The sequence below is a fragment of the Oncorhynchus mykiss genome, chromosome 25 (genome assembly GCF_057628025.1).
Source record: "Oncorhynchus mykiss isolate SJ-2025 chromosome 25, ASM5762802v1, whole genome shotgun sequence".
Classification (NCBI taxonomy): Eukaryota; Metazoa; Chordata; class Actinopteri; order Salmoniformes; family Salmonidae; genus Oncorhynchus; species Oncorhynchus mykiss.
The window spans coordinates 43,434,190-43,454,314 of NC_143046.1; the positions used below are offsets into that span (position 1 = coordinate 43,434,190).

Genomic DNA, 20,125 nt, shown 5'->3' on the forward strand with positions numbered 1-20,125 from the left:
GCACCATCCCTACGGTGAAGCATGGTGGTGGCAGCATCATGCTGTGGGGATGTTTTTCAGTGGTAGAGACTAGGAGGGACTGGAAGACTAGTCAGGATCGAGGCAAAGATGAGCGGAGCAAAGTACAAAGAGATCCTTGATGAAAACCTGCTCCAGAGCACTCAGGACCTCAGACTGGGGTGAAGGTTCACCTTCCAACAGGACAACGGACGCTAAGCACACAGCCTAGACAACGCAGGAGTGATTTTAAGACAAGTCTCTGGATGACCTTGAGTGGCCCAGCCAAAACTCGGACTTGAACCCGATCAAACATCTCTAGAGAGACCTGAAAATATCTGTGCAGCGACGCTCCCCATCCAACCAGACAGAGCTTGAGATGATCTGCAGAGAAGAATCGGAGAAACTCAGCAAATGCAGGTGTGCCAAGCTTGTAGCGTCATACCCAAGAAGACTCTGTGCTTTAATCACTGACAAAGGTGCTTCAACAAAGTGCTGAGTAAAGGTTGTGATACCGTTTTTAATTTTTAATAAATTAACACATTTCGAAAACAAAAAACAGTTTTTGCTTTGTCATTATGGGGTATTGAGGATTCAAAAAATGTGTTTTGAATAAGGCTGTAACGTAACAAAATGTGGAAAAGTCAAGGGGTCTGAATACTTTCCGAAGGCACTGTACCTATTGAGAGAAGGTGCCCACAAATTCTCCCAATAAAACAAAAAACTGATCTTGAGCACATGGACAAAGTCCTTCAGACGGGCAAGACAATAACACATGTTCATCAGCCCCATCTAAATGCACAGGCTGGTTTGTTTCCAATCAATTATTATGTCATTGTTAGGTCAGAAAACCCCTTGGCTGTCCTCTCTCACGCCAGCTATTTATTTATTTTTACCTTTATTTAACTAGGCAAGTCAGTTAAGAACAAATTCTTATTTACAATGACGGCCTAGGAACAGTGGATTAACTGCCTTGTTCAGGGGCAGAACGATAGATTTGTACCTTGTCAGCTCGGGTATTTGATCTTGCAACCTTTCAGTTACTAGTCCAACGCTCTAACCACTAGGCTACCAGCCTACTGTACACACAAATATTTGTGCCGTATTCAAATGTCAGCCAAAGAAGTCCGCAGCAGTGGCGGATGGCAAATGGAAAAGGAATTACAATGATTTGACTAGTACACTTGAAAAGACTCGTGTTAACTATGCATGGAGAATGGTGCCCGGCACCCAAAGTGAGGGCATCATCTTTAATCGGTGGGTAATTTATTGACTCCCATTTACACCGCCCCGTAATATGAGTGATCAAGGCCCCCATCCGTAAAAATGCAATAAACCAGGGAAGTGTTTTGTGAACAAAAGCAAATAACAAAGTCCACACATCATTATGTTGCCTTCATAAACTATTAGAATGGCTCCAAATGGTGGGGTGGATGGGTGGGAGCAACAATGGATGCCAAATAGGGCCGTCGGTTCATAAGCCATTAGGATGAGTAAATGGTAGAGGGGGAAGGGGGTCACAATGCCTGCCAAATGGGGACTCGGGTTCAAGTTGTGGTTAAGCATGTCAAACATGGAGACACTAAAGTGGCTGACACTTCATCACATGGCTATTTTCAATGATAAAAATTACTCCCTGCCTCAAGTGGAACCTTATTCCCTATATAGAGCACTCATTTTTACCAGAGCCCTTAGGGAATAGGGTGTCATTTTGGACACACCATCCATCTCCCGCCCCACCCCCCCCCCCCAGAACAACAAACTAACTAAATAGATAGTGCCGAGTATATAAATAGCCCAAGAAAGCCATCCAAGGAGCAATAATAAATAATATGGCACACTGTTCTAGCTAATTCATTAATACCACGTCTAGAAGAATCCATCCGTGTACAGACACCACCAGCCCATGGTTTGATGCTCTTTGTATAGATTAAATAATTAATTAGAGGTCTGCCCACTATCATCGTTTTCCAAAATAATTCATTAAGAGACTGATCCGACTGCTCCGGGGTGAAGTTGAAGTATCCCCTAGATACAGATCTAGGATCAGCTTCCCCTACCCCAATCCTCACCTTAACCATAGGATCAGCATCTAAGGGTAACTTCACCGATCAGTCACGAAAAACACCACCTAGCTGCTATAAGTGTATCGATTTTCACATGAGATCACCAATCTCCCTGCTGTATAAAATTATTTGGCGGGGTGAAGGGGGGGGGGGGGTTCAAACCATCCTGAATTCATACAAGATTATCTCTAATGCACAAGGAAACAACAAACACTCGTCCGTCAAGGAGAATATAGCTGTGTATTAGCGGGTGGCTCTGTTTTCATTACGTTTTCAGAGAATACAGAATAAAATTAAGACGGAAAGACAAAGACGGATGCAATTAAGCGTCACGCTTGTTGTTTCACTCAATTGACTTTTGAAGTGCAAAGTCGGGTATTATCATACTGATACAGGGAACATGTGTGGAGATGTAGGGGAGTCAGAGACGTGGTACGTTCATTGTGTTACCACTCCTACCTTGTCACAACACAACTGATTGTCTGAAACGCATTAAGAAGGAAATAAATTCCACAAATTCCATTTTAACAAGGCACACCTGTTAACTGAAATGCATTCCAGGTGACTAACTCATGAAGCTAGTTGACAGAATGCCAAGAGTGTGCAAAGCTGTCATCGAGTCAAAGGGTGGCTACTTTGAAGAATCTCAAATATAAAAAATATTTTGGTTACTTCATGATTCCATGTGTTGATGTCTTCACTATTATTCTACAATGTAGAAAATAGTAGGTGTGGTCAAACTTTTGACTGGTACTGTACATCTAACTACAGTAGAGTGTATTGTGATGCAGCAGGTACCACTATACTGTACAGTGATGTAAGGAAATATCAGCCTTGTGAGGATTAGATGCACTACAGCGTGATGAGAGGGAGGACAATAGGAAAGCCCACCTCTCTCTTTTTTCTCTCTCCCGCTCAATCTGTTGTCTGTTCTCGCTCGTCTCTCCCTCTCTGCTTCTCTCTCCATCTGCCCCTCTGTCTCTTTCTCTCTCTCCCCCTCTCCCCTCTTTTCCCATCTCGGAGTGAATGGGCGCAGGGTGGCTTCACTGCACGTCGGCAGAAGTTCCACAAAAGCCGGTGGAGGTCCAGGGGCCAGGCACAGAGAGAGAGGGAGAAAAGGGAGGAGTGAAACACAGCTTTCTCCTCTCCTCTCTCTGGTGCAGAGGGGAGGGAGAGAGCAGCTCTGTCCACAGACTAAAAAACTTTGAATTAGGGCTACAGTTATCAAAATCCAGAAAATAGCTGTTAAATTCTACAACCACCTAAAACGGAATCAATGCCCACACATTCCACAAAATGGAGTGTAAACTGAGCTGCACTTCCTAACCTCCTGACAAATGTCTGACCACATTAGAGAAACATATTCCCCACAGATCACACAGACCCACAAAGAATTTGAAAACAAATCAAACATTGATAAACTCTCATTTCTGTGAAATACTACAGTGTGCAATCACAGCAGCAAGACTTGTGGCCCGTTACCATGAGAAAAGGGCCACCAAATCGTTGTGCTTTGACCCCTAAAACCATTAGGATGATCAATTCCATTCTAATAAGAAAACATCTGGAACAAAGGCCCCTAATAGCAGACAGATGCTGGGTAAAGTGGGATAATTAGGGTTGGGCTGAGAGATGCTGACTAATGCAGGCAATTTTGGAAATGCACTGTCAATCCATAAAACAAAACACACTGAATATTTGATATATATTTAATATCTCTCTTCTATTAATTATGACAGAGTGATATCAGTAATGGCTGTGGGTGAGTGCGAGAGTGTGAGTATGCGGATGCCACACAGAGACAGAGAGAGAATACTACTGTGTCAAGGTTTGCTATGACAAATGCTGATTTGAGCAGCATCAAAATTGGTCAATTAAGGGGGGAAAGCTGCTTTCAGGTAATGTTTCATCTTATTAAATAAGGTATAAATCAATCTTCAGGAATGTGAGGTGTTCATGGCGTTTAATGATTGTGTGTGCGCGTGGATGGTAGAGAAAGATAGGGCTACACTTTCATTTATGGACATAGATACAGTACACTTACCATTCAGACATTCATGTGACATAGAGACCATTGTGTGTCCTTGTGCACTGCACATCGTTCAAGCCTATACACCATTGATTAGAAAAGCTTAACAAAAGCAGTCCAGAGTCCACCTCCTAAAAGTCAATGTGAGAGGCAGACAATTAAGGCCCAAGCATACAAAAAGGAAGAATAGAGGATAGGCAGCAGGAAAACTTGGTAATGCACTGGCTATACAAGTCTTTGGTAATCATTAATACATATAATTTACCTTAAGTATGCGGCGTAGTATACCGTCAGTATACCGTCAGCTTCTCAGAGAAACCCCATTTGTATTACCGCAAACCAATCATTATATTTAATGTGAATACCTCAAGGAAATCCTTCTCTCTCCCTCTAAGACGCCCTTTTCAATGTTGATACAAGTATGCCTTTTCTTCTCCCACATAACAGACGTAATGTTATCTTGCTTTCGTGTTCTAGTATTTTATCACGATTCAAGGTAACACAACATCTCAATTCACCTGTGTGAAATAGAAGAGAGAATAGCACGTCTATCCCTACTCAGACACTCAACAGCGAAGTTAGAGGTCATACTGACGAGACTTTACCACAACTATCTTCATTCAATATTATGTGTAACCTGTGCAGCATTGCCTGTATTTTGCCATATTATGTATTTTTGGATGGGTATACAAATATGGCACCGTTTCAGTCATTCATTAACTTTGCTCTAATTCCTGGAAATCAGGCTCCCTTGAGAGGTACTTCTGTTTAAAAGGGGAGGTATCTGAATACCAAAAGAGATGCATTAGCCTAGAATAGACAGTTTGGGGAATAGGAGGAAATAGCAAGTTTGACAGCAGCAGCAGACAGCAACAGATATGACAGAACACTGTTCCACAGAGAACATGACACTGTTGGTAAAGAAGCCTCACAACTAACAGTAATTGGTTTTAAAATAATATAATTTATTATCGTTATGGAGGCTTGTTCAGAAATGCAAACAGAGGGGGGAAACATTTCCCTGGAGGCTTGGGCTGAACTGCTTAACCAAAAACCAGGAGATGAAAGGAGCAATTCAATGGACAATTTTGGTTTGTTTTTATCAGAATAAGCTTTTGAGATGTTGCTGTTATGCTCGGCAACAAGATTTTTCGTCTTCATTTTTTGGTGTAAATGCTAGCCTATACCTGACACTGAGCCCCTAGAGGGGACTTACAAACAATTTGGCAAACACCATGATATAGCATGATTCATAGGTGAGGGGCTACTGATGAGAAAGATCTGAGGGGGGCAGACTAAAAGCTCAATGTGATTGATGTCCATTTACCTGCTAAGTCTATATCCCACATCAAGGGCATCGCCATTTCATGAAACACTTAAATAACCTTATGGGCAATATTCAGTAATTGGTTCCCATTCTAAAGAAATGCTTTATACGTTTTTGACACCAACTGGTGGAGTATTATGACGGCCCTATTCTGTCTGTCAAGCTTCGACCGAAAAAGACAAGATGGATATTTTTAAGTTTTTAACTCATATTCCATTTGGCACAGACGGCTGAAGAAAACAGAATTGCCATATGGCTGTGTTTTAAAAATGTATGTGGCATGATGGTGGTGGGCACCTGAGCAGAGGGGGGCTTTGTTGGGTGAGGCGGCATCTGCGCCGTTGTGTCCCCGTTTGAGGAGAAACACATGACATCCACAAACAAGCCTGCTGCCAGGCCACGCCAGCCTTACCTACCCCACCTATTGCACGGCTCTACTACACACTCATAGGTGGCTCTGAATCAGTCCTGTATTCATTTATTTATTTATTTATATTTATTTAGCCAGGAAAGTCAGTTAAGAACAAATTCTTATTTACAATTACGGCCTACCAAAAGGCAAAAGGCCTCCTGCGGGGATGGGATTAAAAATAATAATAATAATAATAATAATAAAACAAAATATATTAATATAGGACTAAACACACATCACGACAAGAGAGACATAAAGTCAGAAAACAACGTAGCAAGGCAGCAACACATGACAACACACCATGGTAGAAACACAACATGACAACAACATGGTAGCAGCAGAAAACATGTAACAAATATTATTAGCCAATATCAGGAGCCTCAATACCCGCATTCAGACAGATGAATGGAGGGATAGATAGATTTGATTAATTGATTAGATAGATAGATACTACAGATATATACACCACAGAGAGACAGATAGAAATAGAGTAGTGCCCTCTGCCATGCTGTGCCAGCCACATCTCCACTACACTCGTGTGACACTGAATTAGTCCTGTATCAGGAACATTCAACACCCAAACACAGAGCGGAACAGATAGCTTCTGTCATCTCTATGCATCTCTATGTGCCCAGAAAAACATAGCTTGATCAGGGGGCTCAATACCCAGATACAGGGATTCAATGGAATGGATTTTGAGGTGGATATAGAGACATGAGATTTTGAGTTGTGCAGCTATGAGAACACTAACATGTTTTTATAGTGAGGAGTGCGTTTTCTTCATTCGTCACACCGGCGCCACAGATAAATTATTCAGGTCACGATTACATAAATGTCTGGTCAATATGTGGGGCCTTGTCGATAACAGGCGAGGTTGTGTTACGTTGAGCTTTCTCACTGTCGTGCCATTGTGTTTGAGACTTGTGAGGCTTAAGAACAAAAGCAGAGCAGAACATTTGTCTGCAATGTTAAGAGGCCATCTTGGTTGTGGAGTTTTCAGAGAAAAAATTAAGCGGTGAAGAATCTGTTTTCTTGTTGTTTTTTTCAACTGCAAAGTGAGGCTGATCGGTGTATCGATCGGTGAAAGATGGATCCATTTGAATGCTGTTGAGGCGTTTCACACTTATTCTCCTCTTTAAAGATCAGACAACTTCTTACAAATGGCATAAGGGAGCCAGACATAGTGGTGCGGGGTGTGTGTGTGTGTGTGTGTGTGTGTGTGTGTGTGTGTGTGTGTGTGTAGGCTGCTAGGTAGAACAAAACCTATTTGGTCAATTCCATAGCAACATTGTGACTTTTCCCATACCTTTTTCCTCTTTTGCACCATGGAGAGTTCAATAGACTTCTATTGCCATCTTGCGGCAACCTTCAGTACTTCACCTCAGAGACAGAAAGCGGTTGATGCTGCTGACCACCATCAACACTCGAAAGGGGAATAAATATCTAAATACAGTATTTATAGCAAAGGCGAGCGATACAGACAATACGTCGTCGGCATGCATACACAGACAGAGGCCAATGTGAAAGTATCTTTGTCATAATTAAAAATGGAAACCTTGCCAAATGTTATTTTAAAAGGATTTCGCTACACCCGCAATAACATCTGCTAAACACGTGTATGTGACCAATACAATTTGATTTGATTTGAAAAATACCGCTAATGTCAAAACTGTGTACTGTTTTGTCTTGGTAAGTACGCCTGAAAGTTATGCGGAAGGGCGGACTCCCAGCTCTTCAGGCTCTCTTGCTAGGCGGACGACACAAAGGGAGAAGTCGTAAAACTTCAAAGCGGACATTTTAACCGTGCGACACATCTCTCTCGGGTGCCCTTAAAAGGGAAAACTGCAAAGGAAGAAATTATAGCGCTGAGTCACCCAGCCTTGATCAGATCACCGATCATTACAGGCAACCGGGGAACTGCCTGGGAATCAGTAGAAGCAGTGCTGTTGATGAGGCGATTATGGGGCTTACTTACTTCCTGTGCGGATGGTATGACAGCAGTGGAGCATGTTGGAGGAGACTGGAAGGGAATAGGCAAGGTACACCTTGCTAGAGATGTGCTGGGTGGGCTTATTGACTACGGCGGGGGCAAATAAGGGGAGCTCCAAGAAGAGTTTGGAGGGGTTAAGAGGGGAGATTATGATATATCAGTCAGCATAGCTGTGGCTCTTTCCACCTCCACCTTTTTCCACCCCCGAGCTGGAGTGACTTTGGTTTAGCCCAGAAATGTCCTTATAACTTATGAACTGATGCCTCTGCGTCAGTGAGTCAAACAAACAACAACTAAGAGTCTCTCTAGGATGATGTAAAGTATCTACTTCTGGTGGAAAGTAGCTACCTCCTCCTCCACGCAACTGGCTGGACTCACTGGTGAAATCAACAGATGTTTTGAACTGCTGCCCAGTGCACAAGCACACATGTGCACACACGCACTCCTGTGACCGCTGCCTGCGGTCGAAGGCACATGCCAAATATGCACCGCCATGGTGGAGTTGTACTGAGTTTGGCATGGGCAACAGAGCATCACGGGAGGGGATGGAGTCAGACAAGGTTAGGGAAAGGACTACTCAGTTATCACACACCGACAATACATACACACCGACACACAAACAGGAGACGTGATATACTAAGGGAGACATCTCTAGTAATCACCCACCACCTTGCATAAAAAAACATGGCCGTAAAACACAAAACAAATAACTTACTAAATATAAACATATGTGGCGGGGGAGGGAAGGAGCCAATCCTTCCCTTCACCGGGGGGCACCAACTGAATCAAGCCCGTCCAAACGACCATAAAAAGCGAAGGGGTACACTGAATTTCACAGCTGTGTGAACAGTTAAAGCAGAGGAGGCCGGGGATGCTGTGGTGGAATCGCAGACAGAGACGAGTTGTAAAAATATGCCATAAAGTTTATGGAGCCTAATGCAGCCTGCAGGAGCACCCCGTGGAGCCGGCGTGCCGTGTAGTGTGTTAGAGAGAGCCGTGGGGGAGATGAACCACTGAGCGCGTAGGCAGTGTTCACCCAGCCCCATTACTGACAGCCCCAATATCACACACACACACACACACACACACACAGGAAGACACACAGGCAAGCAGGCTTGCCAAACACACACAGAAAAAGCAGGCACATACACACGCACTTATTTTTTTCTGTGTTTCTGTCTAAATATAGTCTTGCTCTCTCCCTCTATCTTTGGCTCTGGCTCTTTCTCTCCATTCCGCTTTTCCTTAATATCCAAATCTGAGAGGAGAGGACATGTTCAAGTCATGATGTTGCTTCAGGGCCAATGACAGTGCTGCTTACAAACACAAGGACAAGGTCATCAAAACACACACACACACACTCCATATGCTTTCAATATCAGCATACCATGTCCACTCCAGACGCCCTTTCATGTTCCCTTCAAAATAATGAGATCCAGCTCTCTACCTTTGAAAGCACGAAGCCTGATTGTCTCTCTTCCTTTGAAAAGAGATGTACTTTGCCTTCAGAAAGTATTCATACCCCTTCACTTATTCCACCTTCTGTTGTGTTACAGCCTGAATTCAAAATGGATTAAAAAAAAACAGGGAAACATGTTAGACATTTTTGCAAATGTACTGAAAGTGAAATACATAAATATCTCATTAACATAAGCATATACCCCTGAGTCAATACATCTTAGAATCAAATTTGGCAGTGATTACAGATGTGAGTCTTTCTGGGTAAGTCTCTAAGAGCTTTGCACACCTGGATTGTACAATATTTGCACATTATTATTATTTTAATTCTTAAAGCTCTGTCAAGTTGGTTGTTGATCATTGCCGGACAGCCATTTTCAAGTCTTCAAGTCAGACTGAACCAGGTTTTCCTCTAGGATTTTGCCTGTGCTTAGCTCATTTCCGTTTATTTTTATCCTAAAAAAAATCCCTAGTTCTTGCAGATGACAAGCATACCCATAAAATGATGCCTGCTTTAAAAGATGAGCACTCAGTGGTATTCTGTGATGTGTTGTTTTGGAATTGCCCCAAACATAACTCTTTGTATTCAGGACAAAAATAATAATTTATTTGACACAATTTTTTGCAGTTTTACTTTAGTGCCTTATTGCAAACAAGGTGCAAGTTTTCGAAAAAGAAAAACAATTCTGTACAGGCTTCCTTCTTTTCACTTAGGTTGGTATTGTGGAGTAACTACAATGGTGTTGATCCTTCCTCAGTTTTGTCCTATAACAGCCATTAAACTCTAACTGTTTTAAAGTCACCATTGGACCCATGGTGAAATCCCTGAGGGGTTTCCTTCCTCTCCGGCAACTGTGATAGGAAAGACACCTGCATCTTTGTATTGACTCGGTGTATTGCTACACCATCCAAAGTGTAATTAAGAACTTCACCATGTTCAAAGGGATATTCATTGTCTGCTTTTTTATTTTTACCCCCCCAATAGGTGCCCTTCTGTACGAGGCATTGGAAAACTCCCCTGGTCTTTTGTGGTTGAATCTGTGTTTGAAATTCACTGCTTGATCTGAATCTGAAACGATTGAGGGACCTTACAGATAATTGTATGTGTGAGGTACAGAGCTCAGGTAATCATTAAACACATTTTTTGCACAGTGTGTCCATGCAACTTATTGTGACATGTTTTTTTTTTACTCCCAAACGTATTTAAGCTTGCCATAACAAAGGGGTTGAATACTTAGAAACTCAAGACATTTTAGCTTCTTATTTTTTTATTAATTTGTAAAACATAATTCCACTTTGACATTATGGGTTATTACGTGTAGGCCAGTGACACCAAATCTCAATTTAATGGAAAAATAGTCAAGGTGTGCAAATACTTTCTGAAGGCACTGTATTTAGTATAATGCAGTGGTGGGGAGAGGAGAGTATAGATGAGAGAACAGGGGTAAGGAGAGAAAAGAAGAGGCACTTAAAAGAAAAGGGACTTCTCCGCTTTTCCTCTGCAGTGGGAGTTAGGGAGTGTGTTCACTCAGAGGTTCCTCCCACGAGTTACGCTGCTACCTACCACAGCTCAGAAATCATGTTCTATATTTGTTGCACTTTACCTCTCCCACAGTTGCACTCATCTTACGACCAAGGTGGGCGTTTGAAGACAGGAACATTTCAGTTGAATCTAGTGAAAGGTTAGCCAAGCCAAGCATGGAAAATAATCTTGGAGAAATGCTGCAAATATGTTGCAAACAATAGTATTGTAATAGTGTAGCAGTAATACAGTATACAACACTAGAATAGAGTGCGTTCGGAACGTATTCAGCCCCCTTGCCTTTTTCCACATTATCTTATGTTACAGCCTTATTCTAAAATTGATTTGATTAAATACATTTTCTTCCTCATCAATATACACACAATAACCTAGAATGACAAAGCGAAAACGTCTTTTTTTTTTTTTTTTATGTTTCAAATGTATTAAAAATAAAAAACAGAAATACCTTACTTATGTAAGTATTCAGACCCTTTTCCATGAGACTGTGAATAGAGCATCCTGTTTCCATTGATCGTCCTTGAGATGTTTCTATAACTTGATTGGAGTCCACCTGTGATAAATTCAATTGATTGGACATGATTTGGAAAGGCACATACTGTACCTGTCTATATAAGGTCTCACAGTTGACAGTGCATATTAGAGCAAAAACCAAGCCATGAGGTCGAACAAATTGTACGTAGAGCTCAGAGACAGGATTGAACTAGCTGTGCAAATATGCTCCCCATCCAACCAGACAGAGAGGATCTGCAGAGAAGAATGGGAGAAACAACCCAAATACAGGTGTGCCAAGCTTGTAGTGTCATACCCAAGAAGACTCAAGTCTTTAATCGATGCCAAAAGTGCTTCAACAAAGTACTGAGTTAAGGGTCTGAATACTTAGGTAAATGTTATATTTCAGTTTATTTTTAGTTTTTTTTTATAAATTTGCAAACATTTCTAAAAACCTGTTTTTGCTTTGTCATTATGGGGTATTGTGTGTAGATTGATGAGGGAAAAAAAGCAATTTAATCAATTTTAGAATAGAAAAGTAATGGGGTCTGAATAATTTCTGAATGTACTGTACATTGGAAGAATATACAGGCACTGAATTATTTGTTTTTTTGTCTGGTTGAAACATCCAACTTGGAGTGACGGAACAGCTACAATGCCATGTATACAAGAGAGGAAGTTAATAAATAGCATGTCTCGTCAAGAGGCAGAAACGCAAACTCCTGCACAATGCTGTTTAATTCAATTCATGAGCACTATATTTAAATCCCTTTGCTCTCTCAAAACCAATATGCTGCCGAATTCCGACAGACTCAACAGACATAGAAATAACCTAGAAAAGGTCTCTGAATTGTATAAAGCATGAATCAATCAGATCTACACTTGACATTTCTGAATTAGAGTTGGACTGAAAGACATTAAAATTGTATGCCAAAAGGTGTCTGCGTACCAAGTTTCTATATTGAAGTATTAATAAAGGGCTCGGGGGAAGAGCGAGGGGACAAATGAAAATTAATATTGTTTTACTGTCAATCCATGCTGAGCCCTGGGAAACTTGAATATGATTGATGGCCTAGCGCACAACACAAACACCACTGATCTACAGACTCAATATAGGCCTAATGGCGCTGCATTGCTGATGTTATAGCAGGGAATCATAGGCGTATAGACAGTACAATATGGCTTGAAGAAGATAGATGTGTTGTTTGTAATGACTGAAATGATCCCAGTAGAGCAGTGGTTCCCAAACTTTTTATAGTTCCGTACCCCTTCAAACATTCAACCTCCAGCTAGCACCAGGTTGTTGTTGTTTTTTTCCATCATTGTAAGCCTGCAGCGCACACACACAATACGATGCATTTATTTAACTTAAGAATGAGTGTGAGTTGTCACTACCTGGCTCTTAGAGCTCTTATAGGACCAGGGCACAAATAATAAATAATAAATCAAGAATTTTGCTCTTTATAAAACTGTATTTGTTCATGGAAAATTGGGAATAACTCACCACATGAGAAGGCTGCACATAACTCTGCAATGTTGGGTTGAATTGGAGAGACTCTCAGTCTTAAATCGTTTTCCACACAGTCTGTGCCTATATTTAGTTCATGCAGTGAGGTCCGAGAATCCACTCTCACATAGGTACGTGGTTGCAAAGGGCATCAGTAACAGTGTGATTTTCCAAGGCCAAATAATCTGAGCGCTGCCCAATCCAGAAATCTGTCAGTGGCTTCTGATTTTTGTTTATTTATTTTTTTTTTTTTTTTTACCGTTATTTAACTAGGCAAGTCAGTTAAGAACAAATTCTTATTTTCAATGACGGCCTAACTGCCTGTTCAGGGGCAGAACGACAGATTTGTACCTTGTCAGCTCAGGGGTTTGAACTTGCAACCTTCCGGTTACTAGTCCAACGCTCTAACCACTAGGCTACCCTGCCGCCCAGATTAAATGCAATTGTCACTTGTTGCAATTCCGATGAGGCTCTCGTGATCAGATATCTGTAACTGGACTGGAGGCAGGGCATGAAAGGGATAACGAATCCAGTTGTTTGTCATACTTTTCGGAAAAGTACCTGCATAATTGCGTACCCAACTCACTCAGGTGCTTCGCTTTATCACAATTGACATTGTCCGTAAGATTGACTTCATTTGTCAACAAAAAAATCATACAATGATGGAAATACCTGTGGGTTGTCCTTGTTAGAGTTCCAACTTCTTAATCATAGCCTCAATTTTGTCCCACACATTGAATATAGTTGCGAAGATTCCCTGTAATCCTAGATTCAGATCATTCAGCCGAGAAAAAACATCACCCAGATAGGCCAGTTGTGTGAAACACTCGTCATCATGCAAGCGGTCAGACAAGTGAAAATGATGGTCAGTAAAGAAAATCTTAAGCTCGTCTCTCAATTTAAAAAAAAGTTTCAATACTTTTCCCCTTGATAACCAGCGCACTTCTGTATGTTGTAAAATAGTTACATGGTCGCTGCCCATATCATTGCATAGTGCAGAAAATACACGAGAGTTCAGAGGCCTTGCTTTAACAAAGTTAACCATTTTCACTGTAGTGTACAAAACGTCTTTCAAGCTGTCAAGCATTCCTTTGGCAGCAAGAGCCTCTCGGTTGATGCTGCAGTGTACCCAAGTGGCGTCAGGAGCAACTGCTTGCACGCGCGTTACCACTCCACGATGTCTCCCTGTCATGGCTTTTGCGTCATCAGTACAGATACCAACATGAGCAGCAGCTACGTTTGGCTACGGAATTCCCGCGAGAGAGTAACGGTTAATGTGATTGGATGTTAATTATTTGACTACACTACCTGTATTTGACATTGTATTGTTATTTCGCAGAACACGAGATGGTTTAATTTTATTTTTGGTAGTGAAACAAGGCTACTCAAGCAAGAAATAAACCTCACCCAAATGTTGGAAAATATAAATGGACTGTTTGAAAACATAAAGAATTATTATTATCATTTTTTTTTTTTACGTGAATCACATTTCTATTTGGTGTATCCCCGACGGCATTGCACGTACCCCCAGTTCGGGAATACCTGCAGTATGCAGGATGCTCATCCCCTGACTCTTCGTGAGTAGATAATCTAAATATCACCTCAACAGGTTAAATATAAAACATAAAAGTCATACACAATACATTTGGAAAAGCACATGACAGCCCCCTTGGAGTTTGCCAAAAGGCACTTAAAGGACCCTCAGACCATGAGAAACAAGATTCTCTGGTCTGATTAAACCAAGATTTAACTCTTTGGCCTGAATGCCAAGCATCACGTCTGGAGGAAACATGGCACCATCCCTACGGCGAAGCATGGTGGTGGCAGCATCATGCTGTGGGGATTTTCTTCACCGGCAGGGAATGGGGGACTAGTCAGGATCGAGGGAAAGATGAACGGAGCAAAGTACAGAGAGATCCTTGATCAAAACCAGCTCCAGAACTCTCTATGTATGCATAGATATTAAGGGAGAGTAGCAGCAGCTTTCCAGGGGGGGGGGGGGGGGGGCAGCAATGGAAATAGTCTGGGTAGCCATTTGATTAGCTGTTCAGGATTCTTAAGGCTTGGGGGTAGAAGCTATTTAGGAGCCTCTTGGACCTAGACATGGCACTCTGGTACCGCTTGCCGTGCGGTAGCAGAGACAACAGTCTATGGTTAGGGTGGATGGAGTCTTTGACAATTTTTAGGGCCTTCCTCTGACACTGCCTACTATAGAGGTCCTGGATGGCAGGAAGCTTGGCCTGGTGATGTACTGGGCCGTACGCACTACCCTCTGTAGTGCCTTGGGGTCAGAGGCTGAGCATTTGCCATACCAGGCAGTGATGCAACCTGTCAGGATGCTCTCGATGGTGCAGCTGTAAAACCTTTTGAGGATCTGAGGACCCATGCCAAATCTTTTCAGCCTCTTGAGGGGGAATAGGTTGTGTCGTGCCCTCTTCACAACTGTCTTGGTGCGCTTGGACCATGTTAGTTTGTTGGTGATGTGGACACCAACGAACTTGTAGCTCTCAACCTGCTCCACCACAGCCCCGTCAAAGAGAATGGGGGTGTGCGCGGTCCTCCTTTTCCTGTAGTAGACAATCATCTCCTTTGTCCTGATCACGTTGAGGGAGAGGTTGTTGTCCTTGCACCACACGGTCAGGTCTCTGACCTCCTCCCTATAGCCTGTCTCATCGTTGTCGGTGATCATTGTTGTGTCATCAGCAAACTTAATGATGATGTTGGAGTCGTGCCTGGCCGTGCAGTCATGAGTGAACAGGGAGTATAGGAGGGGACTGAGCACGCACCCCTGAGAGGCCCCCCATGTTGATGGTGAGCACGGCGGATATTTTGTTACATACTCTTATCACCTTGGGGCGGCCCGTCAGGAAGTCCAGGATCCATTTGCAGAGGGAGGTGTTAAGTCCCAGGGTCCTTAGCTTAGTGATGAGCTTTGAGGGCACTATGGGTTTGAACACTGAGCTGTAGTCAATGAATAGCATTCTCCCATAGGTGTTCCTTTTGTCCAGGTGTGAAAGAGCAGTTTGGTGTGCAATAAAGATTGCATCATCTGTGGATTTGTTGGTGCAGTATATGCAAATTGGAGTGGGTCTACGGTTTCTGGGATAATTGTGTTGATGTGAAACAAAAATAAGTATTTTCAGACGTGTGGGGCTTGGAAGGAAAAGGGGATGAGGGAGGGTGGTATTGGTTTCATTCAGATTTTGTTTTTACAAAAGGCCCACCAAAAAACATTGCTGCTGGTAGCGAGGAAGGGTAGTGAGTGAAACAAGTGGCGGCAGTTGATGCTCCCTCTAACTCTGTCTTTGCAGCCATCCCTCCCTCTATCCATTGAGGCCTTGAACAGGCCTTAAACACAATGAGCAGGAGTGCATCAGGTGACGAAAAGCCTTGGAGTGCGTGCCGCGCTAGATATGGCATTGGCCAATTAAATGAGCGGAACAGGCAAAACAAATGCCAAGGTTATCGATTTGCCTGGGAATACAGCCTTCCTCTGGAATACACAGAAACAAAGAGGCGGAATCGGGAGAGAAGCATAACATTTCAGCTTAAATGAGAATTGTTTTAAGTGCCTCTCCTCAAACATTGGAACAAAAGACGCTAGAAAGCATTGGCCATTCTCCGTGTTCAATGGTACCTACCTCAAAGTGTCTGAGCGCTCTCAATAAATAGATACTGTGCATTCTCAACTGCAGGATAATTAATTGAATACCATTTCATTAAAAGGTTACATGTTAAAAGATTCAAGTTCATGGAAGAATAATCTGTTAAATTGTATCATACACTCAATACACTCAAGCCAATGCCAATCATTAAATATGCTGTCTGCAATATTTTTTATGACCTGTTCTTCCTACATTCATTGAATGTCCTTCGCCTCTACTTTTGGGGGAAAACTAACTACTCTCTCCAATCACTTCAAAGCGCTATTCTGTCACTAAACTGTTCTAGCGCTCCTTGGGGAGGTCTTGTCAGCCGATACATACAGCTCACTTTCACACCACTAAAAGAGGTCATCCTTAAAAACAGGCCTCGGCCATTTTATACAAGTGAAGAGGTTAGGCTTGCGTCCCAAGTGTGAGCCAGATGTAATTCATTTTTTAAACAACAAGCTTTGTCCATTACTCTGGCAGACAAAAAAAACATGATTCTCTGAAATAGACCCATTCAGCCATCACCAATCCAACAGACTCCTCAAGTCCCCAAGGTCTGAGGTGTTTTAGGCTCCCTCCTCCCCATTTGTCCCCCTTTCTCACCCCTTGAAATATTGTAGGCTGACCAGTATGTTATCTTGGAAATGTGCTCAGTCTCAGGGACGGCCGGTCATATGGATAGCGATCTCCTCCAGTTGATCAGATCAGCTCCTAAAGGGCAGGGTGTGTAACCCCTTAAAATCCATCTCTCTGGAAACAGCGGTACTGGGGACTTCAAGAGCTGCATTCCGACTGGGGCTGCCCTGCCCCTGCCTGCGTGTAACTGATGGTTCGCAGGCAGCTCGCACTAACAGGACCAATTGAAACACTGTTGTTCCAAGCGTGGCAGTTGAGTTGTGATGTAAATCATCCTTGTTTTAAAAAGAGACGACCTCTGAGGTCATCAAGCTGGTTGATAGATGCTAGAACTGCAACCAGCCTGTCTGTCCATCTGCCTGTCTATTTACCAGTCTAGTTTGCCTGCAGACAACTTGACAGTCAACTACTTTGTGGTCCTCATCTTCCACCGCTCGATCAACAAGGTGTAGAGGCAGATGAGACACACTCAGCAGTGGCAGAGGTGAATATGGACACACTGGCCAGACTGAATTAGAGGCAATTCACACCACCCGCTACTCCGCCTCCCATCGCGCCCCTACCTGGGGAAGGTGCCAGAGAGATTTCATGGCTGAGACAGAGGAATAAGTATTGCAGGCTCCCTACAGACCCCACAGTACATTCAGTTCCCCCAGCCCTCCCAACCACCCCGACTGCACAAGGATCCCTCAGAGGCGCCGCAATGACAGTGTGAAAATGGAATCTTCCAGCCCAATCCGAAGCTAACCGTAGCCACACCAGGCAAACTGAGCTAAACTCCTCTCTTGACTGGTTCTTTAGGTTCTGAGTTGAGCTTTTTAGTCTCTTCAGACTGACAGCTCCCTGCTTTCTCAGTGTTAGCTCTGTGTTAGCCCGCTCCACGAGGCACTGATGTGAGTCTGACTGAAGGAGAGGTTAAAGGTCAGAGACGTCAGGGGAAATGTTACTATCATCCTCAGATTTTTGAGAAACTTCCTCAAAGTGAGAGCTGTCTGAGTGGCACACAAACTTCAAACTAGGCCTTTGCTGCTCTCGGATAAACAGTCTTCGTACACCTCTATCCTCCGTACAATGAAGTCTGTTCCTGCTAATCAAGACAACATATTTCGGTTCGTAACAATGTCTTAAATAATCTACTTTTGCAACAGAAATACCCTGGCAAAAAATAACAGTTTGTCAAAGAATCAACACAAATAACATCTGTCTGTAGAGCGAGTCAAAAAACAAGAAGGTTGTCTGGGCCCCTCAGTAGACCACAGACCAGGTCTTCTACATCCAAAATGGCACCCTAATCACTAGATAATGCACTAGATTTAACCAGGGCCTATAGGGGTCTCAGACGTATTGCACTACATAGGGAAAATGGTGTCATTTGGGACCCAGCCCAGGTCACAGTGTACTGGTTGGTTTACCTTGTCCTCATTCTCTCTAAGCCTCTGGGCCTCCTTAATCCTGAAGGAGGCTTATGAAAGCAATAAAACGCCATTAAAGGTGACAATTCACACTAGCAAAAAGCAATAAGAGAGCTTTTTTCCCAAAAGCCCTGCCCCCCAAAAACGGAATGCCTTCTCACAATAGGCAATAGGGCTTTACGTTGTGAGAAATTGCCAGAGCAGATCTGCAATTACCGTATTACAGTGGCAGAGAAATGAAGAAACTTCGGCAGCCCCTTGGACAGTGTATATTTATAAATATTATTAGGGTTGTTTGCAAGCTAGTGGGGGAGAAAAGTGACAGCAACAACACAAACAACGGTGTACATTTCTGAGACATAGGAGATATGCCTTAATGTTGTGGAATTGAGACGGGGGGTGTTGACAACAAATTCAGATGTATTGCGGCGAATACCCAATCGCTAAATTAAACCAGGCTGACATTTCTGGAAGGTTGGGGAATAATGCACTCAATATATTTTCCACTGTTCAATCAGCAAACGCATTGTGTGCATGTGTCTGTGTCTGTGTCTGTGTGTGTGTAATGCAATCTAATCAAGTGATCGTTTCTCCAGTGTGCTGTCTCAAGGAAAGAACACAATGAAAGCCATTTAGATGCAAAACGTTCCAAAAAAACAGATTAGACTGCAGATTATTATTATTTGCCTAAAAACTATTGCTCATCCCTGGTATTACAATATTTAAATGCTAATATGGGTTAGTCTGCAATCCATTTCAAAAAGAGAAACAACTTAGACCAACAAAAGGGCCCCCAGTTCATTTGCAAGGCTGTATAATTTTGAAATCCTTCATTGGAAAAGTGTTCCAATTTGCATGCAAGAATTGTGTCAACAATTTATAGCCTTTCCAAATCACAGCCTATTAGCGAAGTCAATGCTGAAAAAAATATGTAAGCCATAAAAAAGATGACCTTACTTGTAGATTCGGGGACAAACTGACTAGACTAGAATATTTTAAAAGGGAAAGGAGAAGAAAGGGGAGGGAGGAGAGGGAGAGATGCATGAGAGGAACACGACTCACAAAGCGTAATAATATAAAGGGCGTACTTACCGTGACTTTGCTCCCAGTGATCTGCATGCAGCGGTCAGCGGAGAGGAGTTAATGTGCAAAAAGACAACAAACGGCACAATCATTAGTAGGCCAAGAATGTCCTCTCAAATATGAGGTATCAAGCGCACCTTATTCTGACATTACATAGGCTACACACTGTGCTCACACGGCTACATACACTACTGAACACTTATAGGGTAACATAGCTGAACTAAAAGTTGAGGGTGCATCATGGTAAGACAGTGTCTGTTCGTTTGGCAGCCATTTTAAAAGAATATGGAGTCTCCTGTTCACTTGGCCTCTATGTGAGTCGGTTCCTATTTTAATATTTTTTTAAAATTTTGGGACTGTTTTTATATTTGTGGACTTTAATTAGCCTGTACATGATCTCAATGTTAATGACAATATAATACAATATTAAAAGAGACAGTTCAAATGATCTGTATCATGATTTAACAAACATTTTCAGATCAGTTTATTCAGTTTGTTCACAGTCCAACAAACTGTCATTTTA

At 42.5% G+C, this 20,125-nt stretch overlaps 1 protein-coding gene across 26 annotated transcripts in view; it reads right to left on the bottom strand.

Annotated features, from left to right (window-relative positions):
• Nucleotides 1–20,125, bottom strand: part of LOC110505192 (protein diaphanous homolog 2) — a 650,263-nt gene that overhangs the window by 590,154 nt on the left and 39,984 nt on the right. For 20 of the 26 annotated variants that reach the window (XM_090219963.1, XM_021584240.3, XM_090219967.1 and 17 more), the window contains one exon: nucleotides 19,612–19,632. The exons of the other annotated variants lie outside the window; for them this stretch is intronic. In XM_090219963.1, coding sequence (XP_090076089.1) covers nucleotides 19,612–19,632 — 21 coding nt within the window. The remainder of the gene's footprint in view (nucleotides 1–19,611; nucleotides 19,633–20,125) is intronic. 26 annotated transcript variants of the gene reach the window in all.